This window comes from Podarcis vaucheri (genome assembly GCF_965113315.1).
Source record: "Podarcis vaucheri genome assembly, chromosome: 13".
NCBI classification, from domain to species: domain Eukaryota; kingdom Metazoa; phylum Chordata; class Lepidosauria; order Squamata; family Lacertidae; genus Podarcis; species Podarcis vaucheri.
In genome coordinates this window covers 41,990,962-42,018,797 of record NC_138751.1, presented here as the reverse complement: position 1 = coordinate 42,018,797, position 27,836 = coordinate 41,990,962, and the positions used below count along the sequence as shown (strand labels likewise).

Sequence of the window (27,836 nt, the reverse complement as noted above, 5' to 3'; positions counted from 1 at the left end):
CTGGAACCTCTCAAACAACAGTTGCCACCCAAGTGGCGGCGGTGGTGGTGAAAAACATGGCACTGGTGGAGAACCATTGATGTGAACTCTCGTGGCCCTGCTTCCACCAGCCGTAACACCTGAGCTGCCTTGGGGGAAATGGAAGCCCTGGTCTCCACTCCAACCCCATATTTCTGCTCCTAGCTGTACCTCCCCGTTGATGGTTCATCTTATCCTAGGCCCTCGAACGCTATCCAACAAGATCGCTGATCCCTACGGCTTCTGACCAAGTGAGTTGTGGTTCTGAGGGACCGGAAAAGGAGGCAGTCTTCTGTTGGTGCTCCTCCTGTTCCTTTGATTCTTTCTGCCTCCACTCGCTCTGGATGAAGGGCCATTGAAGAAGTGCTCAATGATTTCTTTTCCACCTCCAGTGAAGAGAACCTTGTTGTGTGCCCTTCATCTTTTCTGTTGACCAGTTTTGGTTGCCATCCCTGCTAATGTGGAAGGAGTACATCTCCCTGCTGTGGTTCCTGGAAAATGGATGACATCATCAACAGAGTTAGCAGGTAATTGGAGCTGTTAAAGGTTACCCTGTGGGACGCGGGTGGCGCTGTGGTCTAAACCACAGAGCCTAGGGCTTGCCGATCGAAAGGTCAGCGGTTCGAATCCCCGCGACGGGGTGAGCTCCTGTTGCTCTGTCCCAGCTCCTGCCCACCTAGCAGTCTCAAAGCACGTCAGAGTGCAAGTAGATAAATAGGTACCGCTCCAGCGGGAAGGTAAACGGCATTTCCGTGCACTGCTCTGGTTCTCCAGAAGCAGCTTAGTCCTGCTGGCCACATGACCCGGAAGCTGTATGCTGGCTCCCTCAGCCAGAAAAGCGAGATGAGCGCCACAACCCCAGAGTCGGTCATGACTGGACCTGGTCAGGGGTCCCTTTACCTTTAAGTTTACCCAGCTATTGATATACCCCTAATTAGGGTGATCAACTTGCTTTTTGATAATACTTTATTCTCAGGAAGTCAGTCTAAACATTTTGGGATTGCCCTGCCCTTCAAGAAAGGAGGGTAAGGAAAATGGCTCCTAGACCAAAGGTGCTTTTTCCTGTGTGATGTGAGGGAGAAGAGAAAGAACAATTTAGTTCTGTCTGAGCACCATCAGATCGAGGTAAAAAAGGTAAAGGACCCCTGGACGGTTGAGTCCAGTCAAAGGTGACTATGGGGTTGGGGTGCTCATCTGGCTTCAGGACGAGGGAGCCACCGTTTGTCCACAGACAGCTTTCCGGGTCATGTGGCCAGCGGGACTAAACCACTTCTGGCACAACGGGACACTGTGACAGAAATCAGGGTGCACAGAAATGCCATTTACCTTCCTGCCGTAGCAGTACCTATTTAACAACAACAACAACAACAACAACAACAATTTTTTATTTATAACCCACCCTCCCAGCCGAAGCCGGGCTCAGGGCGGCTAACAACAATAAAATAATACAACATTCTAAAATCATTTCATTATAAAATTAATTCAAATCAAATTGATGGCAACCATTGGGCTAGAGTTCTGTGAGGATTGCCAAAGGAGGGGGTCAGGATGTGCCTTGGCCAAAGGCCTGGTGGAACAGCTCTGTCTTGCAGGCCCTGCAGAAAGATGTCAAGTCCCGCAAGGCCCTAGTCTCTTGGGACACAGCGTTCCACCAGATCAGAGCCACAGCCGAAAAAGCCCTGGCTCTAGTTGCGGCCATCCTAACCTCTCTGTGGCCTGGGACCTTCAAGATGTTTTTGTTTGAAGACCGTAAATTCCTCTGTGGGACATACCAGGAGAGGCGGTCCTACTTTATCTACTTGCACTGGTGTGCTTTTGAACTGCTAGGTTGGCAGGAGCTGGGACTGAGCAACGGGAGCTCACCCCGTCTCAGGGATTCGAACCTTTTGATCAGCATGCCCAAGAGGCTTGGTGGTCTAGACAAGCACTGAGGTAGCAGGGAATGATACTATGAGCAACTATGAGTATATACAGTAATTCTGAAAAAAATAGGAAGACAAACAAAGACAAAAAGGAACAATTCCAAGAATAGAGGGGGATTATTTATGACAAATCCCAAGAGTCCTTACGTACTTCCTTCTACTTGTCACTTATTAAGGGTTATTTATGACATTTTTTGATCCTGAGTATGACAAGGATAAGGACGCGGGTGGCGCTGTGGGTTAAAGCCTCAGCGCCTAGGACTTGCCGATCGAAAGGTCGGCGGTTCGAATCCCCGCGGCGGGGTGCGCTCCCGCTGCTCGGTCCCAGCGCCTGCCAACCTAGCAGTTCGAAAGCACCCCCGGGTGCAAGTAGATAAATAGGTACCGCTTACCAGCGGGAAGGTAAACGGCGTTCCGTGTGCTGCGCTGGCTCGCCAGATGCAGCTTTCTCACGCTGGCCACGTGACCCGGAAGTGTCTCCGGACAGCGCTGGCCCCCGGCCTATAGATGTGAGATGGGCGCACAAACCCCAGAGTCTGTCAAGACTGGCCCGTTCGGGCAGGGGTACCTTTACCTTTACCTATGACAAGGATAAGGAAATAACCGCTTCTTATGACCTGTGAAACATGAGGTTAATTTTTGGAATAAATTACCAGTCCCTTACTCTGTGTGCTGTTCTAGATGAGTGGTTCCCAAATCTCCCCATCTTCCTGAGGGTTTTGGCAGACCACTTAACAATGTGGTCTGTCAAGTAATGTGCTATATGATTTCTAATTGTATTTTGACACACAAGCTGTGGACTGTCTGAATGAAGCTTGTGAAACCAAGGCTCGCCCATATTGCCTATTCCCTTGTTGTAGTTTTTGTTATTGCTGCTGGAGGTTTTTTGCACATTCATGGTATCCTCGCCACTAATGGCGTTATCCAACCATATTATAGTATTGTGTTTTCATTCATGTTTGTCACTGGGCTTATTTTTCCTTCCCTCGCAGTAACCAACAAGACAAAAATGAGCAAGCTGAGGAGAAGAACAGACTCCAAGAACTAAATGAGCAGGTCAAAGAGATCAGCGAACTTCAGGAGCCAAATTTCGAAGGCGATAAACCCCCAGAGGTATCTGAGCAGGATCAGGAGAACTTATTTGACCAGACCGAAGAGAGCAGTGAACTTGCAGCGCCAGATCTTGAAGAAATTAAAATCCAAGAACTAGCTGAGGAGCAGGATCAGAAGAACAAGGCACAAGGCCCAGATGAGCAGGCCAACGATGATAATCCTCAAGATCTAAAGGACAGGGTTGAGGAACGTGTGAAAACATCACTGCTGCACCTCCCTGGTAAAGAGCCCTCCCTGTATCCTCTTTCCAGGATACCAGATTTTTATTTGGCAGAACTGCAGGATGGACTACAAATCTCCTCTGCCTCTCAACCTCAATTGGATGAGTAAGTAACGTTCTGGCATTGTGGCAGAAATCTTGTGCTTCACATTTGATTCCTTAAGTTGTCCCTAGCGTTGCCAACTTCAGCACCAAGCGACAGCATCCAGCACCATCCTTTGTGTGAGGAATGTCCCAAATGGATTTACATTAATTTATTAACTTATAAAGAGAATTATATGAAAATGATGTATAGGTGGTATTTAGCACCAGTTAAGTTGGCAAAAATGTACAAAACTAGAGAAAATAAGTGTTGGAAATGTAAAGAGGAAGAAGGTACGTTTCATCATATGTGGTGGCAACGTTATCATCATATGTGGTGGCAAGATTATTAAAAAAAATATGGGAAATGATATATAATGAGTGGGGGGGGGGGAGTTAAGAATAACCTTTGTTTAAAAAAACCAGAAGCCTTTTTATTAGGTATTACAGGAATGGATCTACCTAAAGAATATAAGAATTTGTTTATGTATGCAACAACGGCCACCCGGATATTGCTAGCCCAGAATTGGAAAGAAGAAGTCATCTCTACCAAGGAAGATTAGCAAATTAAGTTAATGGAGTATGCTGAAATGGCTAAATTAACCAGGAAACTTAGAAATCAAGATGACAACAAATATAAAAAAATGGGAAATGTTTATTGCATATTTACAAAAGCAATGTACACAAGTTAATACATTAGCAGGATTAAAACAACAACACTTGAAATGTTATAGACAAGGTTTAAAATTGGAGGTAATCAGAGATAAAGACTTTGTTGACATGCATGAATCAAAATAATACAAAGGAACCAGGATGGAAGGGAAGGAAGTTGGGGGAATTCAAGTAATCCCATAATATGGATTCAATACTGACTGTGTATATAGTTGTTTGAAATGTTTTATTTTATGCTTCTTTCTTTAATGCAAGGTTTTTGTTTTTGTGAGAAATAATAATTTTTTGTATAATCTTTTTATTATCTTGCTAACCATTGCTCTCTTTTTTGGTAAAAGTAACATGAAGGGCTGGTATTCACATCTTGGGGTGGGAGGAAAGTGTTGTGGGTGCCAGCGTGAAACAGCAGCTGTGAGCAGCAAACAAGGAGAAGAGGTGACGGCACCCTGTTCTGGTGAGTACTGTCAGGGCCGACTTTAACATATGCGCCACAAGGGTGCAAAGATCTGCTCAGCACCCCCAAATTTAGTTAATTTCGTGTGAATGATGCCATTGAGAATGACAAGTGCCACCGTTGAGTCTGACAAACGCCGCCATTGTGAATGACAAGCACTGGCGCGGCGTGACTTTGGTAAATGAGCGCACAAAGTCTAAAGTCCTTTAGTGAAACAGTAGGTATACATTTTGGTAATACCTAGGTATATATGTATTTTGTTTTTCTAGCTTGATCAAAATTATTATTTCATAACAGGTAGACAGTTAAGAGCTTAGTGGTTTCAGCGGCAGGCATCCGGCGCCCCCCAGAATTCAGCACTCGGGTGTCCCACACCCCTTGCACCCCTGGGTAAAGACGGCCCTTAGTACTATCACAAAACAAGGTTTTAAGAACTCCAGAGACCCTGCATGAGCTCAGCCAGTAGCTTTGTATGGGTGTTAAATAGGATGAGGGACAGAACCATAGCTGTCAACTTTTCCCTTTTCTTGCGAGGAATCCTATTCGGAATAAGGGAATTTCCCTTTAAAAAAGGGGAAAGTTGCCAGCTATGGACAGAACAGATCCCCGAGCAGCTGCCACCCAGCTCAAATGCCAGGGGGTGTGTTAAGTTGGGGGCGAACATATCAGATGACACAGCGATTCTTCCAAAGCAGCTCTTTATTTTTAAGCTGGAACAGAACTGAGGAGGTCAGTCAGCCTGCTTATATAGAGCTCCAGAACAATTGTAACTGTTGCAACTTTCTAAAACTATCCAATCACAGAACGTCACTTTTCGATCCTTCATTTGCATACAAACTATCCAATCACTGAACGTTACTTTCGATCCTTCATTTGCATACAAACTATCCAATCACTGAACGTCACTTTCGATCCTTCATTTGCATACAAACTATCCAATCACTGAACGTCACTTTCGATCCTTCATTTGCATAACTATCTACAGTATCCCCCTGCTGGCCCAGGGTGAGAACATCAGTACATAACAGGGTGAGCTGAAATTCCTCTTGTCTGGGCTGAACTGTAAGCTGCTGTCCGAGATGAGATGAGCGAGGACCTGGGAAGGAAGCCAGTGGGTCAGAGCTGCAGCATTAAGTCAGAAATTGGGACGAAAGAGTGAGCCAAATAAAACACAGGGAAAGCTAAGTCGGCCTCGTTGCTCAGGCAGCATCTAATTCTAACAGGAAGCTAGTTATAATCCTGTAAAAGAGGCTCAAAAGGCCACCCATTCTTAACTACTTGGGCAGACACTCCAAAAAATAGCAGAACCACTCAAGAATATTGTCCGCAGTTACTGATACCAAATGCTGCTGAGAGATCCAGGTGAATCAACAGCATCATTCCGCCCCAGTGGCGTAGCGTGGGTTGTCAGCACCCGGGGCAAGGCAAGTAATTTGTGCCCCCTAACCCGTGGATTTGCGCCCCCTAACCCATGGATTTGTGCCCCCTAACCCTAACCCCCAGATGTTGAGCCCGGTGCGGCCGGCCCCCCCTGCACCCCCCACGCTACGCTACTGTTCCGCCCCTGCCTTTCTCCTGAAGTAGGTTGTCTAAGGAAGAAGCTGGCATCCCTACCAGAGGATTGCAAGCTATGGGGTGGGGAAAGAAGGGTGTTTTCCTCCTTTCAGAATTTCCTCAATTGCACCCTGAATTCGCTAACATCTAAGATGACCCTCTGCTCAGGCTAAAGCTATAAAAAGACAGTTTGAGAGGAATAGTTTTTGTTATGTATTCAGTGGTCTGTGTTTGCCTGAGCCTAAGTCTGGACAAAGGATTCTGAGCACCTGCGTTCTGATTCGATACATGATGTCCAATCACAGAAAATTTCAGGATTTGGGCCTCTGACACTGGCCCTTGAACCCTGAGTCGTGATTCGCAGCTTGGAAGTTTAGACAGCCAATCACATTGGGAGTGGGAGTGGCCCAGGCTTTCAGGAATGTAGATAAGCAGTTGCTTTGCCCCTGTTTCCCAGTTTTCTAGTTCAAGAAAGGTTCTTGCTGCTATCAACGTGTCTTGCCTTGTGGGAACCCACCAACACTTCAGTTTTCTTTTTCTTTCTTTTTCGTTTTGCAAAAAAAAAAAAAAAAATATTTGGTTTTACATATTAGAATTTACAATCATACCAACAACATATTTAAAAGTACAAGATTCCCACAGATCTCTAGACTTCCCACCTCCCTCTTTGTGGGTCCCATTGTTAAGCCTTTTCTGCTACATCTTTTATAATAATCCAAATTTTTATAACTCCATTATATCCATAGTTCTTGTTACATTACAAGTGTTATTAAAATCCCGCTAACAATTTTAACTGTCTACAGTGATCTCTTAGGTAAAATATAAATTCCCCCCATTCCTTATTAAAGCTTTGATTTTCCTGATTTCAGATCTTTCTGCTCATTTTTGCCATTTCAACGTAGTCCGTCAACTTAATCTGCCATTCCTACTGAGAGGAATAGTTTCTGTTCATGCCTGTGACTGGACTAATTCTTTCCTCCTCCCTTGCTACAGAATTCCACAACACCAAGCTATAGATGGCAAACTCCCAGACCTGAAGGAGGAGGTTGAGGAAGCTTCGGAGGGTCTGATGGAGAAACCGACACAACAGCCTCAAGACAAAAAATTAAAGCCGCCTTCTGTTACCACCATTGTGGATTTAAAACCGCAGGCCAAAAAGAAGCAGAAGGATTCCCTCTCCTACGTCTCTGCTAGATCCACTTATTCCATGTAAGAAGAAGTAGAGAGCTGGGACCGAAGATGGCCTACAGTTCATGGCTGAGCTCAGGAACCCTCCAAGTGTCCCTATTTTCCAGGGACAGTCCTGGATTTACAGACGCCATCTTGGTCTCTGATTTGATCCCAGGATGTCCCACTTTTCTTTAGGATGGCCCTACTTCCATCAGTGTAATGTTGTAGGATATGGTAGGGTGTCCCTCTTTTCATCAGAGAAATGTTGGTGGGTATGGAGTTAGGCAACTCCCTGAACCGAGGAGATAACTAACTATACAACCTTTAGAAGACATCTGAAGGCAGCCCTGTATAGGGAAGTTTTCAAATGTTTAATGTTTTATTATGATTTTATATCTGTTGGAAGCAACCTGGAGTGACTGGGGCAATCATTATTATGGAATAGGTAAAGGTAAAGGGACCCCTGACCATTAGGTCCAGTCGTGAGCACTCTGGGGTTGCTGTGCTCATCTTGCTTTAATGGCCGAGGGAGCCAGCGTACATCTTCCGGGTCATAATTTATTATTTATACCACGCTCATCTGGCTGAGTTTCCCCATGTGGCCAGCATAACTAAGCTGCTTCTGGCAAACCAGAGCAGCACACGGAAACGCCGTTTACCTTCCCGCCGGAGCGGTACCTATTTATCTACTTGCATTTTGATGTGCTTTCAAACTGCTAGGTTGGCAGGAGCTGGGACCGAGCAATGGGAGCTCACCCCGTCGTGGGGATTCGAACCGCCAACCTTCTGATCGACAAGCCCTAGGCTCGGTGGTTTAGACCACAGCGCCACCCGCGTCCCTATTATGGAATAAGATGCAGTGGCGTAGCGTGGGGGTGCCAAGGGTGCCGACCGCACCGGGCGCAACATCTGGGGGGGCGCGAGTCCAGAGGGAAGGGACAAGTTCCTTCCTCCGCCGGGCTCCCCGCAGCCACCGCCAGCCTTGCGCCCTAGCGCGCGCGCGCCCCCCGCCGCCGCTGCGGCTGCGCTCCACTCACTGCTCGCAGGAGGAGCAGCCGCTGCAGCAGCGCCGACGCCGCCGACGCCTGGCCGGCACGGGCAGCCTCCGCACCCCGACGCGCCACCGGGCCTCGCCGCGCCCTGCGCTCCCCAAAAACCTCCGAGAGGAAGCCGGTGGGCGGGCGAGGCCCGGCTAAGCCTCTCGCCAGCGGGTTAAGAGGCTTTCGGTTTTGTCAGCAAGTTTGGCGGGCTTGCTCACGAGTAAATGAGTGGTGGATCATCCCCCTAAGGGTGTGTGTGTGTGCTAAAGAAAGGCTTCTGGTTTAAGTTCTTTGTTACGCTGAATGTTTATCTTTTAAAGATACATAGTAATAATAAAAATAAATGAGAAAAACGAAAGGCGTTGGATTTTGCTGTGCATGGTGCCCTTTGGGAACTGGCAAGGTGGGTTTTGAAGCTACTGCTGCAGAGTGGCGTAGCGTGGGGGGTGCAGGGGGGCCCGGCCGCACTGGCCGCAACATCTGGGGGTTAGGGTTAGGGGCGCAAATCCACTGGTTAGGGGGCGCAAATTACTTGCCTTGCCCCGGGTGCTGACAACCCACGCTACGCCACTGATAAGATGCCCCTATTTTCATCAGAGAAATGTTGAAGAGTATGAATCTGTAAATACCCTCCTAAAGAAGGCCATCTTCTTGCAATGATATAGATACACCAAGTATTTATCAGAATTAAGTTCCTTTTTGAAGACAGATGGATAAAAGGAAGGAGAGAACTTTCTCTGATGTGCTGCCATTTTCCATAGGCGATCTGTACAGAATTTGCCAGTGCCTGTAAAGGTCCCTCTTCAGAGACCCCCTTCTCCCAAAGTAAAACCTGAAACTGTTGATAAAGGAACTCAGGTAAGATGAATATTGACTTCTGCCAATATTACGCAGCCAATAAGATGAATATTGACTTCTGCCAATATTACGCAGCCAATCCAGTGCAATGGGCAGGCGGGTTGGTATTCCGTAGTGATGCATGGCATCGTGGCATGTTCACAGTTCAGGAAATCAAATCGCACAGCTCAGTGCGGCCAGTGAAGTGGCAAACAGTACAGTGGTGCCTCGCAAGACGAAAAGAATCCGTTCTGTGATTCTCTTCGTCTAACGGTTTTTTCGTCTTGCGAAGCAAGCCCATTGAAGGATTAGCGGATTAGCGCTATTAGCAGCTTTTAGCGGCTTATCTGCTGATCGGATCAGCTGATAAGCGGCTTAGTGGCTTAGAAAAGGGGGGGGAGGGAAAAAAAACAGCAGGAACTTGCAAGACATTATCGTCTTGCGAAGCAAGCCCATAGGAAATTCGTTTTGCGAAGCACCTCCAAAACGGAAAACTCTTTCGTCTAGCAAGTTTTCCGTCTTGCAAGGCATTCGTCTTGCGGGGCACCACTGTATGCAGTTGAAATGCCACTGGCAGAATTTGAACACATATTGATAATGCTGGGTAATAAACGGGTGCTGCTTTTAATGGCCCCATAAGCAGCTGCCGCGGTGGGTCCAGGCCCCTTGCATAATTCTTCTCTGTCGGGATGTGTTGGCTGCTTGAAAAGTTTGCAGCATAGCCCCCCAACCTGTGGTGAGGTGGTGCTCCCAACCATCCCACTGTGGCAGAGCTGGGGGTCCCATGGTCCTCCACCAGCCAGAATGGCCAATAGTCTGGGATGCCTGGGATTTCCCAGTGACAATTATTCACACATAAGAACTAGTCACAACATCTAGTAATATGCAGATTGGGCTTGCCGCATGGTCCTGGCCCCCTTCTACACCTCTCATGTGTTCACTGTATGCACAGTTGTTATGGGAATGTTAAGGATAGTAGGAAAGGATATATTGAATAAGTATTGTCCTTCCTTCACTCACACTAGTAACTGATGTAGCAGAGCAGATTCCCCTCAATATAGCTGGAAGCTAGTTGGCAGATTCGTTTGAATCTCTTCGTTAAGATTATTTCCTGGTGTCCCCTTTAAACCCTCTTAGAAGAATAAAGACACAAGAGTCGCTTCTGAGTAAAGTAACAAAAAGTTTACAATGGTACCTCAGGTTAAGTACTTAATTCATTCTGGAGGTCCATTCTTAACCTGAAACTGCTCTTAACCTGAAGCACCACTTTAGCTAATGGGGCCTCCTGCTGCTGCCGCGCCACCAGAGCCCGATTTCTGTTCTTATCCTGAATCAAAGTTCTTAACTTGAAGCACTATTTCTGGGTTAGAGGAGTGTGTAACCTGAAGCGTATGTAACCCGAGGTACCACTGTACTCGCATTTCAGTTTCCCGAAAGGCAGGCTTTACTTAGCGGTTACATAAAGAAAGAGACTGTGAGTTCATCTCATATGGAGACTGAACTCATGTGCTGCTGGCTGAGAGCCAGCAGACAGCAAAATTGCATTTAGATAACAAAATGGCTGCAGGAAAGCAGCCCAGCAGCAAAAGAACAGCAAGACAGCAAGATCAAGACTGAGAAAATGGCTGCATGGCTCGACTATTTTATGGAGTCAGCCAAAGCCACACCCATCTCCCAGATCACATGCAGTGGGAGTATGTTCCAGACCAGTGGAACAGGAAGTTACACTGACTGGATGTCCTCCTGCCTGTGCCCATTCTAGGGAGATAAGGAATGTTGTCTTTGACTGCTCCAGTGGATGATATCCCACAGTTGTCACCTGAAAATTGCTACTATAAGGACCTCTAAGATTGACAGTCATAGCCGCTGTCAACTAACAAGAGTTCTTCATATATTTCAACAGTGGGATAGTGATCAACATTGTTTGTAATCTTGGAATTGTCTTTTCTCTTGGGTTGAACAGTGCAAGCTGATGCTCATGCGGAAATTGCAGGTGCTTCCGAGGACGGCGTCCCCTCAGAGACGCCATGTACAGAGAGCAAAGCCCCCAACCGCTGATAAAGCGACCCAGGTGGGAGCCGAAATCTTTGCATATAACAAGGTGAATCTGGAGCCGGCCTACCTGTGAGGCAAGGCGAGGTAACTGCCTCAGGCAGGAGGAACCACAAAGGCAGCAGATCTTACCTCTAAGGAATGCATCGGCCGCTGCTGCTGCTGTAATAGCAGCAACAGCTGTGGTGCGCTCCTTGGAGACTGGATCTGTCACCTCCTCAGCAGCACCCCCATACCTTCTTCGCAAATAGGAGGTCTCCTGGTCTCTTCTCACCCCTAGGGAGAAAATGGTGGGGGTCGCCCTCTGGGATCTCCTGGGCTCTGCAACCCCCAGCCATGTAATTCTGGGTGAGTCCCCTTTTCTCCTACAATGACCTTTGATTTCCTCTTCAACCAGTGGATAAGGATGATTTGATTCTCTCTCTTGTTCCTGATGTAGATATTCACCTTTCTTTCCTGGCAACGAAGGGCACCATTTTGTGGTTCACCCCAGGTGCCAAAATGTATTGCGCCAGCCCTGGATGGCTCTAACCCTAGAAGCCCCACCTTGTTAAGCTGTCTTCACTCCAAGCTCCCCTCAGTGTTCTATAGCAAATACACATTGCCAGTGAATTAAACCATGGGACTGGTGCTGTTCTGCCAACAGAAGAACAGCCCTGGCTTTCCTAATAGCCCGTCACCTGCCTTTTGTTCTCCTAATGTCTCATCTCCCAGGCAATTACCTCATCAGGAAACTGGCCTGGTTTATATTTTAACATTTGCTGAATCCAGGGGTTCAGTGTCTGGCACCCAGAAACTCATAACAACGTTGCCAACCTGTCGTACCTTCAATTCCCGTTACCCTCCCTCTTTTACATGCAGAAAGCAGGACAGGTAAGTTATAGTGAAGAGAAGACGGAACTCAGGCTGCTTCAGTGATATCAGAGAGCCACAAGAACTTGTTGATATTTCCTTCCAGGAAGAGCAGTGTGACCTCATATGTCCTAAGAGCCATTTTATTTACCCTCTTTTGTGGCAGAGTTTATTTGCATGCATGGTATGGTTTGCCAGTCATAGGTTCCATACTTCATTATATATTTTTTCAGCTTAAAGAGCAATTCATACCACGATCCATTGGGATGATCTCTGGCCCAGTCAGCTTATACCCAGCATAGCATGGGCTATGCCAGGCAGAGGGCCTTCTTGGTAGTGGCACCCTCTCTGTGGAACCCTTCAGATGTGATGGAAATAAACAACTATCTGGCTTTTAGAAGACATCTGAAGGCAGCCCTGTTTTTAATGCTTGATGTTTTATGGAGTTTTAATTATTCTGCTGGGTATGAAGAAGGAGGAGGAGGAGGAGGAGGAGGAGGAGGAGGAGGAGAAGGAGAAGAAGATTATTCCAGGTCAACAAATATTATGTTGATGTAACTCCCTCTTTCCAGCTCAGCTGGGACTCGGCCACTTCAGCTGAGACTGGTGGACCTTTTTGCTAGTGTAAGCCCTGAAAAATGGGTATTCTAAGGGAGGGGCAGGACTGGGCATGGGGGGCAGGACTTATGCTGGATCCTGACTTGGTTCAGCTCAGTCATGTGACCTCAAAACAGGGCAGAACCTATGGCAGTGGAAAGGGTGCTGCTAAGTCAAGGTCTGTTTTAAAGGCTTGTTTCAGCCTCCTCTGCCAAACCTAGGCTGCATCAAGCAGCAGTACCTTTCATTCCTGAAAGGAGGTTAAAACAGGGGTAATTTACGCTGGTTTAGCTGAAGACAGCATAAGTTCCGCTGCTTTCTGTATACTTATGATCAAACTGCAGGACCACTCATCACTTTTGGCAATGCTAATTCGCAGTTAGGGATGCCAGAAGGTATTGGTTTGCATTCCGACCTGAGTTTGTCGCACGCAGCTGCAGTTCGGCTTCTGACAAAGAATACAGTCTTTGTCTCCCTGTCCACCATGGCAGACGTTTACATCATTAATCCCATAATTAATTGTGTTAATATTACATCATTCCACACCATTCATTACAGTGCAAATGAAAATCAATGCAACTGGAAAGGGGAATTTGTAATAAATTACAAATTGTTTGAGGACTGAAATAGCAAGAGCAAATGCTGATATTTGCTGAATCGATTTCCATTCTGGACACAGGACAAATAATTTCTGCTCCTGCTTCCGACTTCACTAAATGCAGTTGGTGATGCAATACTGATAAGCTTACTCTTTGAATATTTATCTTCCCCAACTAACTAGAAGCGCAACAACTTCAGCTGCTGTTTTGATAAGGCTACACACAGAGAAACACCAGCTTCCCAAAATCTCTCTCCAAGCTTTGGTTGTCACCATGAGATATCTTAAAGCCAAGAGATTTCTCCTTAATCTCAACCCCATCACTCCTTAACTATCTGAGATTGCTAGGCTGTAGCTCTGAGCATTTGCTGTAGCCACAACCTTGCCATCCTCACCAACAGATTAACTCCAACTATGGGAGGTTGGAGAAGAGACTGCCTGTTTTGATCAAAAAGAAGAAAACAAGGGAAACGACCATTAACAAGACTTTTCCAAGCAAGACCAAGCCATCCATCTTGCGTAAAGAAAGTGGCAGCTGTTATGACAAGTAAGAATCCCTGGTATAGTTAAGACCAGTGTGTTTTTTCCCCGGGGGGGGGGACGCAGGGGTACACATACCCCTAAACATTTTGTGAATCTTTGTATTTTTGTCCATTTACTGTATTTATTTTTCCCAGTTTGAACTATAAAATAGTGGTCTTCTTGAGTCAAAATGAGATTACCCCCTAAACATTTTTTTTTCTTTTTAAGGAAAAAAGCACTGGTTAAGGCAAACTTCTCCACCCTTCCTCCATCAATTTATTTTGACACTTTCTCTGTATTGTTTTTTCGCACTTGCTAAAAGCTAAATTGTTTAGACAAGCCTACCCAGATATGTAAGAGAGGCATGCAAGGAGGTGGGTGGCAGAATCAACTACCGTTTATATGTATACCTGGATTTATTTTTAAGGTCAGCTTGTTTTTGATTTTTATTGATAACTTTAATGTATATTTTATATTCAGTGTAAGCCTCTTAGACGTTTCTACAATTAAGAGGTATACACATATTAGAAATGAATGACAATTTAATTCTATTGCAACTCATCTTCGCCCATATTTATGCAAGTCTGCCAGCTCGGCTGTTCAGACCAGGAGTGGTGATTTCTCATCAATTTGCCTCTGATCTTGTCAATTTCCTCGATCGACGCAAAAGCACTTAAGCAGTATAAGAAGAGGAAAAGCCCTGCTGGATCAAAGGCCATCAAGTCAAGAATATGTTCTCCCAGGGGGCAAAGAAAGATGCTCATGGGAAGCCAATAAGCAGAACTTGAACACAGTACCACTTGTCTAAAATCTTGTTCGATGTGAAGAGTGTAAGAAAATATTTCCACTGGTTGGTCCTCCTCTTGCTCCTTTATTGGAGGGACCCAGTCACCAGTGGCAAACTTTGGGAGTAAGGCAGGTAAGGATACACCTGGCTTTGGGAAGGAGGTGGAAGGGCTCTGGCAGAGTCCTAGAGCCCTTCCATCTCCTTCCCAAAGCTGGGAAAGTGCTAACTAGGGTTTGGGAAGGAACAAGGAGGACTCTGGGACCCTATCTCCTCCTCCCCGAAGGCCAGTGCCTCACATAGCGGGCTTTGAGATGGTAGCTCCCATTGCGTGCTCACCATTCGCAGAGCCCTAAGTCCGCCCCTGCAGTCACTCATGGAAGTCTGAGGTTAATTAAGCCACGCGGGTGGCGCTGTGGGTTAAACCACAGAGCCTAGGACTTGCCGATCAGAAGGTCAGCGGTTCAAATCCCCGTGACGGGGTGAGCTTCCGTTGCTCTGTCCTAGCTCCTGCCAACCTAGCAGTTCGAAAGCACATCAAAGTGCAAGTAGATAAATAGGTACCGCTCTGGCAGAAAGGTAAACAGCGTTTCTGTGTGCTGCTCTGGCTCGCCAGAAGCGGCTTAGTCGTGCTGGCCACATGGCACAGCTGTACGCTGGCTCCCTCGGCCAATAAAGCGAGATGAGTGCCGCAACCCTAGAGTCGGTCACGACTGGCCTAATGGTCAGGGGTCCCTTTTACCTTTACCTAGGCAGTGGAAGACAGGAGTGCCTGGCGTGCTCTGGTCCATGGGGTCACGAAGAGTTGGACACAACTAAACGACTAAACAACAACATATTTCACCCGGAGTGGTGGGGTTTTGCATTCCTCTGCTTGCTCCCACACCACTTCTTGTAGTCCCTGCAGTTTCCACCCACATAATGAAGAGTTGAGTGCAAGGTTATATCCTCTGCTAGCAATACACCCCCAGGCATTGCCAGCATGCTATGCAACCCATAATCTGTCCTAGGTGGGATCTAGAAACATATTTTTTTAAAAAAAATGCTGTGAAAATGCTTTTTTAAAAACACGTTTTGAAAAATATATGGAATTTGCCACATACTGTATATGGAAATATATGGAATTTGCCTCACCATCGCCATCTAGGGCCACATTTGTATAATGCACTCAAAACATTGTATTTGCAGCTGTATGGCTGAGTCCTCTATCACATTGTAGACGGCAGCCCTTCACTGACATTAGGCTTAAAGGAAGGAGGGCCAGATTTAGGTTTGATGAGGCCCTAAGCTACTGAAGGTAATGGTGCCCTTTATATGTCCAGCTGTCCTTTGTCAACAACAAATTGTCGCTGTTTTTTGTGTTGAATAGATGCTATATGGTGATTTATGGACATAATACAGGCATGGCCAAACTTGGCCCTCCAGATGTTTTGGGACTACAACTCCCACCATCCCTAGCTAACAGGACCAGTGGTCAGGGATGATGGGAATTGTAGTCCCAAAACGGCTGGCGGGCCGAATTTGGCCACCACTGACTTAATAGGTATCTAAAGCCATTTGCACATGTTGCCATGCAAACACTCCATGCAGAATGTAGGCACCCTATATATATAAATGAGCAAACCAGTGATATTTCAGGGAGCAGACTAGCAGGCGGGGCCCATGACTTACATCAGAGGAGCCTACACAACACAAAACACTGTGGCTGTATGTAGGTTTTGTTTTCTTTGTTTTTTGTTTTTTATTTTGGAAATGTACAGCCAGTGGGTTTTTTCCTTTAATTTTTCTGGGGCCTCCCAAAAGAGTGGGGCCCTAAGCTACAGCTTGTTTAGCTTATACGTAAATCTGGCACTGAAAGGAAGCAACCATGAATTGATGGCAGCCGTGTTGCTCCAGGTACCATGTAAATGGGGTGGGGTGAGGTCTTTAGGTGGCTTCTAAGTAACCACTTAGGGACGCGGGTGGCACTGTGGGTTAAACCACAGAGCCTAGGACTTGCCGATCAGAAGGTCGGCAGTTCGAATCCCCACGACAGGGTGAGCTCCCGCTGCTCGGTCCCTGCTCCTGTCAACCTAGCAGTTTGAAAGCACATCAAAGTGCAAGTAGATAAATAGGTACCGCTCCGGCGGGAAGGTAAACGGTGTTTCTGTGAACTGCTCTGGTTCGCCAGAAGTGGCTTAGTCATGCTGGCCACATGACCCGGAAGCTGTATGCCGGTTCCCTCGGCCCATAAAGCGAGATGAGCGCTGCAACCCCAGAGTCGGTCACGACTGGACCTGATGGTCAGGGGTCCCTTTACCTTTACCTTAAGTAACCACCATTTCTGCCTTCCACAGTATCTGCACGGAGGATTCCATGACTATTAAAAAGGGCAAGTGAGTATTCCAGACCCTTCTGTCCTGACTTGACTTGACTCCCGGTTCTTTATCTCCACCTTCCCTTGTGCATGTCAGGAGCTCGTCCTACACTCGAGTAGGACCCTGGCAGAGACACATGCCCGACTGGCATGTTCTCTCCTCCTGGCCGTTCTTTCGGGAGCTTCAAAAGCTTTCTTCAGCCCGAACATCACAGCGACCGATGCCAACAGACATCGGCACACTTAGGGATCCGCACAGTTTGTACAAATTGCATGACAGACCTCAGCAACTCACCATTTTGGCTAATCGACTTTATTTACATATAAACCCACACAGAGCACTGCAACATGGCTCCCTCTCTCTCTAGCATCAAACAGCAAAGAGAAAAAGAACAAAGGACAATAGTCCCATTTCATGGAACACAGTAACACAAACATCCCGTCTCCGTCACTTGCCACTCTGTGGAGTCAAAACATACACCATCATGTGATAGACAAAAATCCCATGACTGCAGTCATAGAGCAGGAATTCTAACAGTTCAGGCCTGTTGGGCCCACCAGCTTTCCCCTGCTCTTCCTTTCGGCCATCTTGGTTCTGCCTCTTTCTCAGCTTATCTCCCCTTTCATTTCCACAGGAATGCAAGAATATGCAGCTGTCCCTTCTGGGGATTGAACCTGCAACTTTGGCATTATCAACACCATGCTCTAACCAACTGAGCTATGCCCACCCCCTGTCTTCCCTCAGCGGGCTTGAACCACACTTAACTGAAGCCCAGAGATTCCTAAGGGGAAAATGGGATTAAATTGTGGTTTTACATTCAGTTCTGTCCTAAAGTTGTGGCAGGAATCACCAATGTGTTGTTCACAGGTGCACAAGCACCCACACAAATAGCATAAATACCAATTATGTTACAACACTGGATATGTTTCCAAGCCCAATTCAAAGTGCTGGCTTTGACCTATAAAGCTCTTTATTGCTCCAGACACCAACATCTTAGGAAATGCCTCTCCTTATAGGAACACTCTCGGACACTAGATTTTCAACTGAGGTTCTTCTCCATGTCCGCCCTCTGAGGGAGGCTCAGAGGCTGGTGACCAGGGAGAGGGCCTTTTTAGTTGTGGCTCCCAATCTGTGGAATGCTTTCCCAAGTGAGGTCTGCCTGGCGCCTTCACTGACATCTTTTTGGCACTAGGTATAGACTTATCTTCCCCCATCTGATAGACTGAGATGATGTTATTGTAGTTATTAGTTTGATTCTGATCCCTCAGGGATCAACAAATGGGTCAAAATTAAGCAAAAGTCATTTTAGTCATTCTGCATGTGTTTTGGCAGGAAAGCTAAAGCTGTCTACAATTTCCACATAACTGTTTATGAAGGGGAGAATGAAATGGATTCGATGTGTAAGGCGGGACCTAGATGGGAAGGTAATTCATGTGTTTTTTTTCTTTTCTTCATTTTTGATAATTTTATTAGTTTTCAATTGCAATGCACTAATAGCCTCATTATAACGATACCAATTTATAATACAATTATCTTTTTTTTATATAAAAATCGTATTGGTTTTTCACAATTTTTATAAACACAAACATTACGCAATACAAACAAACAAACACATAGACAAACATGTATAATTTCAAATCCTTTTTTCTTAAACCTTACTTCATCGACTTCCCCATACCTCCCCTTTCTGCATCCCAATTCTCAAATTTGTTTCAGCAAATCCTACCCCTTGGTTTTATCAAATTTTCCCTTATTCTTTTCTTTTACTTATACAATTATTAATATCAATAGTTCAAATACAATTATATAATGTAGATAAGGTGGCCCCCCATGCGCAATAATTGATTATTTGCTTTATTTCTGCGTTCCAAAATCTTATTAATTTCAATTACACTCCAGTCAAAATAGCAATCCCTTATACAATAACTGCAATATGAATAACTTCTAAACATGTTGACCCATTAAATGATTTATAAAGCTACAAGTGAGGAACTCAAACTATATCCTCGTTATTCCTGTGTGTGGCAATTATTCTGTCTGTGGTGTTTTTTCCTGTCCTTGTGATATGTTGTGTCTTTCTTCCCCCCCAGTTGTTGCTGTTCTCCAGGTAATTAATGTATTCTTGCCCTGACAACAGAAATCTGTGCGGCTGAAAAATCTGCAGATTTCCTAACAGAGAAACATTTACCGTATTTTTTGCTCTATAAGACTCACTTTTTCCCTCCTAAAAAGTAAGGGGGAATGTGTGTGCGTCTTATGGAGCGAATGCAGGCTGCGCAGCTATCCCAGAAGCCAGAACAGCAAGAGGGGTCGCTGCTTTCACTGCACAGCGATCCCTCTTGCTGTTCTGGCTTCTGAGATTCAGAATATATTTTTTCTTGTTTTCCTCCTCCAAAAACTAGGTGTGTCTTATGGTCTGGTGCGTCTTATGGAGCGAAAAATACGGTGCTTATTTCGATTTATAAGCCTACACAGTCCCAAAGACATAGAGTAGGGAATAAATCTCCACCTTTTGTATCTTTACCCAAATGTGCTTGGAGAGATAGCGACAACATGAAAGCAAATCAGAGCTACATTAAAGTGTATGGTGCTTTTATCTTTTTAATTCAAACGTCCTGAGATGTGGAGAGCTTCATGACATCACAAGCTTCAACCATTTCCCAGACCCATTTAAGTGCCACCATTTTGAAAGGCAGAAAGTACACAGAGTGATAATTGTGTAATTCACAGTAGTAAGTCTTTTCCCTCTGCCTCAAATGCTCTGGGTCTGAATCTGTGTGTATGTACACACACACACATAACTGAAACTCAGGAGAGCATTTCATGCGCGTAACCCACAAAAGACTATGTGATAAATATGTTAGTCTTTGTGGTGCTGTAAGACTGGTGATTTCAAGCCCCATTCATTTGGGTGGGACCTAAACACAACGTGGACTGGATCTAAGCCGCTGCATTTGACTACAGCACAGGTTTTGTGTTCTAATTCGGGGGGGGGGGGGATTGATCCATCTAGCTCATTATTAGCTACCTTGATTGGCAGTGGGTCTCCAGGGATTCAGACGGGTCTTCCAGCCCAGCTTGGTGATGCTGAGATGCTGAACCGCTGAACCTGGGGCCTTCTGCATGCAAATACTCTACCACTGAACCGGGACGTGGATGGCGCTGTGATCTAAACCACTGAGCTTCTTGGGCTTGCTGATCAGAAGGTCGGCGGTTTGAATCCTTGCAACGGAGTGAGCTCCCGTTGCTCTGTCCCAGCTCCTGCCAGCCTAGCAGTTCGAAAGCACACCAGTGCAAGTAGATAAATAGGTACTGCTGTGGCGGGAAGGTAAACGGTGTTTCTGTGGGCTGTGGTTTCTGTCACGGTGTTCTGTTGCGCCAGAAGTGGTTTAGTCATGCTGGCCACATGACCCGGAAAGTTGTCTGCGGACAAACTCCCTTGGCCTGAAAGCAAGATGAGCGCTGCAACCCCATAGTTGCCTTTGACTGGACTTAACCGTCCAGGGGTTCTTTACCTTTACCTTTTACCTTTTTACTCTACCACTGAGCTACAACCCTTCCCCCAAAGTTTTTGCCTCTTGTTCTTTTTTCCAATCAGTTCCAGAAACCAATGCACTCTCATCCTTACTTTCCAGAGTCTGCATCCTCTTCAGGGCTCTCCAAGGCCTGTACTGTTTTCAGCACACTTAAGTCTGGAATGATTCACACCAGTGATCTCCTCTTGACTTTGCACACCTTGGGCATCCTAGTGACCAATGCTGAAATGTGTCGGACGCTGAGGCATGTCAAGGTGACCGGTATGTGACAACCTTCATCCTCAGATCTGTGGTTTTCCCTGGCAGTTGTTTGCAATCTTGGGGAACTTTGATATGCCCAGAAGCCCTGTTGAAATCCAACAGCTATATGAAACCAGCTACATGCACTGATTTAAGTGGGTCAGATCCAGCTCCTGCACAGTTGAGGGTGGGGTGAACAGACCAAAGGACAATTTGTGTTCCACAAGAACAAGTTTCTTTATACCTTGGCCACCGAGACCATATAACACCGGTCCTGAAAGACCTACATTGGCTCCCAGTACGTTTCTGAGTACAATTCAAAGTGTTGGTGGTGACCTTTAAAGCCCAAAATGGCATCGGCCCAGTATACCTGAAGGAGCGCCTCCACCCCCATCGTTCAGCCCAGACACTGAGGTCCAGCTCCAAGGGCCTTCTGGTGGTTCCCTCCCTGTGAGAAGTGAGGTTACAGGGAACCAGGCAGAGGGCCTTCTCGGTAGTGGCACCCACCCCATGGAACGCCCTCCCATCAGATGTCAAGAAAATAAACAGCTATCTGACTTTTAGAAGACATCTGAAGGTAGCCCTGTTTGGGGAAGTTTTTAATGTTTGATTTTTTTATTCTGTTTTTAATCTGTTGGAAGCCTCCCAGAGTGGCTGGGTGGAGTATAAATAATAAATTATTATTATATTATCATAAGCCTAAGCTGGAAGACTTTACAAATAGCAGGGTGGCAGGCGGAGAAACAGCTGAGCTGCTAAACGACCTGCAAATCTCCATTTTGAAAGTTCTTTTGTCTCCCAAACCTCATGGAGTGAGGATGTAAATGAAACTCTCTCCTGAAGGGAGAGTAAACATCCTAAGGCCAATGGAGGCTGGAAACAGGCTGTGGATTATTTCATATTTTCTAAGTTGTTTAGCCTGTGCTGGACATTCTATTGATATTTTGGATGTACAGTGGTACCTCAGGTTAAGTACTTAATTTGTTCCGAAGGTCCGTACTTAACCTGAAACTGTTCTTAACCTGAAGCACCACTTTAGCTAATGGGGCCTCCTGCTGCTGCCGTGCCACTGGAGCACGATTTCTGTCCTCATCCTGAAGCAAAGTTCTTAACCCGAGGTACTATTTCTGGGTTAGCGGAGTCTGTAACCTGAAGCGTATGTAACCTGAAGCGTATATAACCCGAGGTACCATTGTATCTGTGATGCTTCTGTTCCGATTTTAAAGAGTTCTGCAAGTAAAAGTTTGAATAATATTTTTCTGGGCCTGGACAATGTTTTCTTCTAAAAGAGCCAGTTTGTATGCTTCCAGTCACTTCAAACTGCACAGTATTAATTTCTGCAACAGAAACACCTGAATAGTTGCACAAAACTAGGTTTCGCTGTCATGCGCCTACACATACTTCAACTCAGCTTCTGTGTCTTTCTCCATTACAGCATCTGGGACTCTGGATTTCTCTGAATTCTTGGAAGTTGTGAACAATACCTCGCCTTTCACAGACACAGAGGGTATGATAAAGGAAACTAAGGGAGTGAGGGGAAAGATGGCCAGTTTCCTATTGTTGCTCTGTATGTCACTCTCTGTCTGCATTCCTGTCGACTGTTTCTCTCTCCTCCACTCTCTCTGCACAAGCTAAAAGTGTTATGTACTGAAGTTCTCACGCTGGGCCAGCAGGGGGATACTGTATATAGTTTTCACTCAGGTCCACATATGCAAATAAGGGATTGAAAGTGACATTCAGTGATTGGATAGTTACAGAAAGTGGTTACTGTTGCTTTGTAGTTGGGCTCTATATAAGCAGGCTGGCTGAACCCTTCAGTTCAGTTCTGTTCTGGCCTGTGAATAAACAAGAGCTGTTTGAAGAATCACTGTGTCGTCTGATATGTTCACCCACAACTTAACAAAAAGATGTATCCATTGTTGGAGTTGCTGATGCTGCTTTCCAAAAACATACTCTGTGCCAATCTGGGTGTCTGGCCTTTTGGGGGTCAGTTTTATTTGAGTGGCAGAGCTGAAGTTGGAGGCAGAGCTGTGGGTTTGTGCACCCAGCACCAGCTTACCTGGATGGGACTGAATTTGGGTGGGGTAGCAGCAATGTGGGGGTCACCTCAGCAAATTGGTAGGAGCACCAGATTGGCTCCATCGATCTGCCCAGGCAGCCGAAACACCAACATCACCTGGCAATTAAAGCTTGAAAGTATTTTTTTTTCTTTTTTGAATTTGCATTTGCATTCTATTTATTTGTTAACATTCTTATATTACATCGGTAAACGTCATATTACATTACAGGACTTACTATAATATAATTTCCAACATGTGTACAAAAATTATATATAAATTTTATATACCTAGAAAGAAAATGAGACAAAAAAAGAAAGAACAAAGAGAAAAAACAAAAACAATCCCCCCAAATCATATACATACCAACACACTAGACTTCCTGTCTTTCCCGTTGTATATTCCTTTTTTACAAATGAGTGTACTCTTATTATTGTATATTTCCTTACATATTATCTAATACATTCCTATATCAATATGTGCTCTTAGTCTTATTTCTCAACTCAGTCTCACTCCAACGTCAATCAAATGCTAGCATAGCGAACCTTTACTGAATTTTTGAACATATGTTTTATATCTATCCCACTTTTCCATAAATTTTTGTTTTGAATTGCCTCTCTGGGTATTTGTTAACTGCACCATTTCAGCCAATTCTTGTGGCTTGTAATGCCAGTCCGTTATTGTCGGGGCTTCTTGTTCCTAAAGGTTGGAGGTAATTTCAGGCTCAGTAATTGTTGTCCTTTCTTTCCCATGTGCATCCTTTAGATTTCCAGACTATTCTTTGGATTTTCAGGAAAATTAATAAAGGTATGGTGGCCGTTGATGACTTGGAAACAGTCTTGATAGGCCTGGGAGTCAACTTGAACAACGAGGAGATACAACAGGCGCTGGGATGCACTGAAGTTAGTGAGTATCACTCTGCAACAAGTTGCAGAAAGGATATCGGACATGGTATTAGCATAATAATAATAATAATAATAATAATAATAATAATAATAATATATTTATACCCCGCCCATCTGGCTGGGCTTCCCCAGCCACTCTGGGCGGCTTCCAACAAAATATTAAAATACCGTAATGCATCAAACATTAAAAGCTTCCCTAAACAGGGCTGCCTTCAGATGTCTTCTAAAAGTCTGGTAGTAGTTGTTCGCTTTGACATCTGGTGGGAGGGTGTTCCACAGGGAGGGCGCCACTGCCAAGAAGGCCCTCTGTCTGGTTCCCTGTAATCTCACTTCTCGCAATGAGGGAACCGCCAGAAGGCCCTCAGCGCTGGACCTCAGTGTCTGGGTAGAACAATGGGGGTGGAGACGCTCCTTCAGATATACTGGACCAAGGCCATTTAGGGCTTTAAAGGTCACCACCAACACTCTGAATTGTGCTTGAAAACGTACTGGGAGCCAATGTAGGTCTTTCAAGACTGGTGTTATGTGGTCTCGGCGGCCGCTCCCAGTCACCACTCTAGCTGTCGCATTCTGGATTAGTTGTAGTTTCCAGGTCACCTTCAAAGGTAGCCAAATAAAACTTGTGGAGCTATCTGTTGGTCATTTATTCATCCAAACTGGTGCTGGAACTGGAAAATTTGGCCAGTTCTCCATTTCTTTTGATGTCAACAGAAGTTCTTGTTTGATGCTTCATATCCAGTTGTGATTCCTCTCCAAGTTCTCTTCTCACTTTTAAACCATGGAAGAAATTCTAGGCTTGGAGGGGTGCCATTCTTGTGTCCCAGCCTTCCCTCTCGCTTTGCCCAACTTTTGAAAATATTTGCTTATTTAAGACACATGCAACAACATGCCCTTCTGCAAAACCATGACGAAGGCAAATATGTCAACAATTATCCATGGATCACTACATTAAAATAAAATAAAAATAAATGTGCCCTCCAAAATTAATTATTTGAACAATCGTAGGCAAAATTTTAAAGAAACCTATTATCTCAAAAGGTCTTTTTTACATGATAAGCTGAAACGAACTAGACCTCAGGAAACATACATTAACATACATTTTGTTCTGTTTGTAGAGAATGGGAATGTGGACATTTTGAGCTTCCTTCAGACTGCATGGGGACTGCAAAGAGGCTTTGAGGAAGAAGGTGGGTTGCCTAGTGCTTTGGCTAAACAATATCATTTTGACATAGTATGGTTTCCATTTATAACTTTTATAGCCAATGATACTGAATGGGGAGGGGTTGGACTAAATGATCCACAGGGTCCCTTCCAACTCAAGAATTCTATGATTGTACATACCTACAATGACTCATGCACTGCTACGGAGGGGGTATTTGCCTTCCCATCATGGAGTCTCCTTTTGTCTGCCCTAGGACTAACGAGAGCACGGGCCCCCAAGATTTTGACTTCCTGGGGGCCTCCATAGGGTTTCATCTGACACTGCTTGGGGAAGGTGGGGTGCATGGGGGAAAACCCAACTGCAGTAGCAGCAGCCCTTGCTCTGGCTTCTCCTAGAACAGGACAATTGAATCTGGCCCACAATATCGATTTAGTTGCCATTTTTATTTTGTTTCTGTGATAGGAATTATGAAGTCTTAGATATATGTTAAATGCTCATAGGTGTACCAACCAAGCACGTACATAGATCAGCACAGGAAGACCAAACCATTTTGATTCCTAAACTGAGCAAATGTTTTCTCTGCAAGGTCAAAGTGGGAAACCTCCCCATTGTCTCTTTCCTCACAAATACTGTCTTAAGGGCACATTTAAGATATGAATAGGGTGTGAGCCTGTGACCTGGCTCAGGAACTAAGTATTTATCATTACAAAAGACTGGCCAGGCTCCCCAGGCAATCCAATCAAGCAAGCAAGGTATCCAATCAAGTAACCTGCCAGATAGGAGATAAACAGCAACAGGAGAAAAACAACATTCAAATCTCTGTTTTAGACCACCTTTTCTGTGATGTAGGTATGATGTTTCTGGGGCTGGTCTTGATCTACAGGGTGGCAATTTCCAAAGGCTATATAAAGGCTTGCGCACCATTGTTCTGGGTTCCTCCTCTCTCCTGTGTGTGGTGAGCGAGGACCCTGTTGCAACAGATCAATAAAGATCAGGCTTATTAGCTGCTTTGCTTCTCAATATTCTCTGGTTGGCCTCTGTTATTTTCTCCTACCAATAGGGAACCTACATAAGGACTCTATATGAGCTCTAGGATACCCCATAAGGGAAAAAGGCAGGTTTTGTTTACAATAGTTTCTTGCGGCTTGTTCATCCTTCCCATACTTGTTGCTGTTTCCAATACAGTGGTGCCTCGCAAGACGAAAATAATCCGTTCTGCGAGTCTCTTCGTCTAGCGGTTTTTTCGTCTTGCGAAGCAACCCTATTAGCGGCTTAGCAGATTAGCGCTATTAGCGGTTTAGCGGTTTAGCGGCTAAAAGGCTATTAGCGGCTTAGCGGCTTAGAAAAAGGGGGGAGTGAAAAAAATCGCAATACGTTTTTGTCTTGCGAAGCAAGCCCATAGGGAAATTCGTCTTGCGAAGCGCATCGAAAAACGGAAAACCCTTTCGTCTAGCGGGTTTTCCGTCTTGCGAGGCATTCGTCTTGCGGGGCACCACTGTAAAGGTGTTGCATGTCTTGGTCTGAGGATCAGCTTTAAAAATCAACATCAAGGGGGTGTTTTGGAAGTCAGAGATGTAATGACTTAGCACCATGTTTCTGGAAGCCTTCACGAAGAATGATCTTTCTGCTTCTCCCCATCAGGTTTGCAATATGAATGCGACGCCATGGACGCGAGCCCTTTCCGTGATGTGACTGAGCTTGTCAATGCAGACGCTAGATGGAGAAAGAAATACTGCGATGAGGATTTCATTACTGCCAAGTGCCTAGTTCCCCTGATGACAATGTCATGTTCAAATAAAGACCTTGTTTTTGCCCCGCCAAAGAGAAGGTTGTCCTGGAAGTCTGACCAGAAGAGGCCCAGCACTGCCATCTCATCAAAAGAGGGAGATAAAGGCAGTGGCATCAAGCTAACAAAATCTCTGATGGATGCTACTGACCTGAGAAGTTCCAGATCTACATCTTCTGTCCATAACCCAGAGGGGGGAGGTAAAGAACATGACGCCATGGAGGTGACAGAGGCACAGACAGGCTCTACTGGCCAGACAGACACCATCCAGGAAGAAGAAGAAGAACAATAACAACAAAAAGAAGTAAAGCCATGACATCATTGAGGAGACAAAGTCCTCCTCAGACTTTAAGCCCTCAAGTAAGGGTGCTTTACATCCTCAAGACACCTTTCTATCCAAGTGAGTTTAACTGATAAAAGATCTTTGGTTTCCTGTTTGGCAGAAATTCTATTTAGAAAAACTCCCCAAACCAGATACAGTTACTCCTCCTGATCAAGTACAGGGGAATCTTTGGAGTGTTTCTCATTGCTTCCCTGCGCCAGGCCATGTTATGCGCCGCTGAAACCTATTTCCAGAATGGAAGCCAGGATCGCATGGGGAGGGGACTCGATGAGCGACTCGTTGGCAGACTTCAATAAAGTCTAGCAGACCTGTTTCTCCAAACCATTCTCTTCTGCTTCTTAAAAATAAAGAAAAACCTTAGCCTATTTATCGCTGCTGCTGCTGCTGCTGTCATCTTTTTGCAAAGTGCATTAGAAACCAACACAAATCAACACCAAGGTTTTTGAAGCCTCTAGATTACATCTCTCTGGTGATCACTCGTAGCCGAGTAAGATTGTCTTCCATGATTATGGTCTTAACAGTGAGTCCATAAGTGACTGTGGAGGCCAATCCTTCCATAGTGGGGACATAGGTTTCTAGGCGGGAGGATTTGCAAAAGGTGCCTTCCTCTTAGCTCTTTCCTCCCTTTCATCCTGAGTTCCTGCTTCTTCAAAGTCCATGACGCCTTTGGTAGAGGCTATTCTCCAATAGGAGCTCTCTCGGGTCAGTGTTTCCCAGTTGTTGGTGTTTATACTACGTGTTTTTAAGATTTGCCTTGAGGGCGTCTTTAAACCTCTAAACCTTTACCTTTACATATTATATTGGGGGCTTTTAACCAGTGAAAGGGGAGATGGGAAAACAAATCACCCCATAGTCCTCTGCCCCCATGTCTCGTCTAAGCAAACCAAGCCAAATGCCCAATACTTCTCTTCTTTCCTTTTAACCACTTCAGCTTACAGGTACCTCTGGTAGAATTGTTACACTG

At 45.4% G+C, this 27,836-nt stretch overlaps 1 protein-coding gene across 2 annotated transcripts; it reads left to right on the top strand.

Annotated features, from left to right (window-relative positions):
* Positions 1-27,237, top strand: LOC309516215 (uncharacterized protein). Of its 2 annotated transcripts, XM_082194859.1 has the most exons (14): positions 1-269; positions 411-545; positions 2,933-3,379; positions 7,028-7,243; positions 9,006-9,102; positions 11,045-11,152; positions 13,582-13,727; positions 16,823-16,861; positions 18,176-18,267; positions 20,479-20,640; positions 22,055-22,126; positions 23,442-23,582; positions 24,697-24,768; positions 26,385-27,237. In XM_082194859.1, exons 2-14 carry the CDS (start codon positions 517-519, stop codon positions 26,819-26,821), a joined length of 2,058 nt encoding a protein of 685 aa, XP_082050985.1. In that variant the 5' UTR covers positions 1-269; positions 411-516; the 3' UTR covers positions 26,822-27,237. The 2 variants fall into 2 exon arrangements, with proteins under 2 accessions (XP_082050985.1, XP_082050984.1); XM_082194858.1 differs by having other exon boundaries at positions 1-545.
* The last annotated feature ends 599 nt before the right edge of the window (positions 27,238-27,836 follow it).

Bases quoted from the DNA above. Each gene is read 5' to 3' on its own strand.
- LOC309516215 (XM_082194859.1), top strand. From the start codon at position 517: ATGGATGACATCATCAACAGAGTTAGCAG. The intron at 16,862-18,175 runs GTGAGTATTCCA...GTGTTTTGGCAG, and splicing joins ATGACTATTAAAAAGGGCAA to GAAAGCTAAAGCTGTCTACA. The intron at 22,127-23,441 runs GTATGATAAAGG...TGCATCCTTTAG, and splicing joins GCCTTTCACAGACACAGAGG to ATTTCCAGACTATTCTTTGG.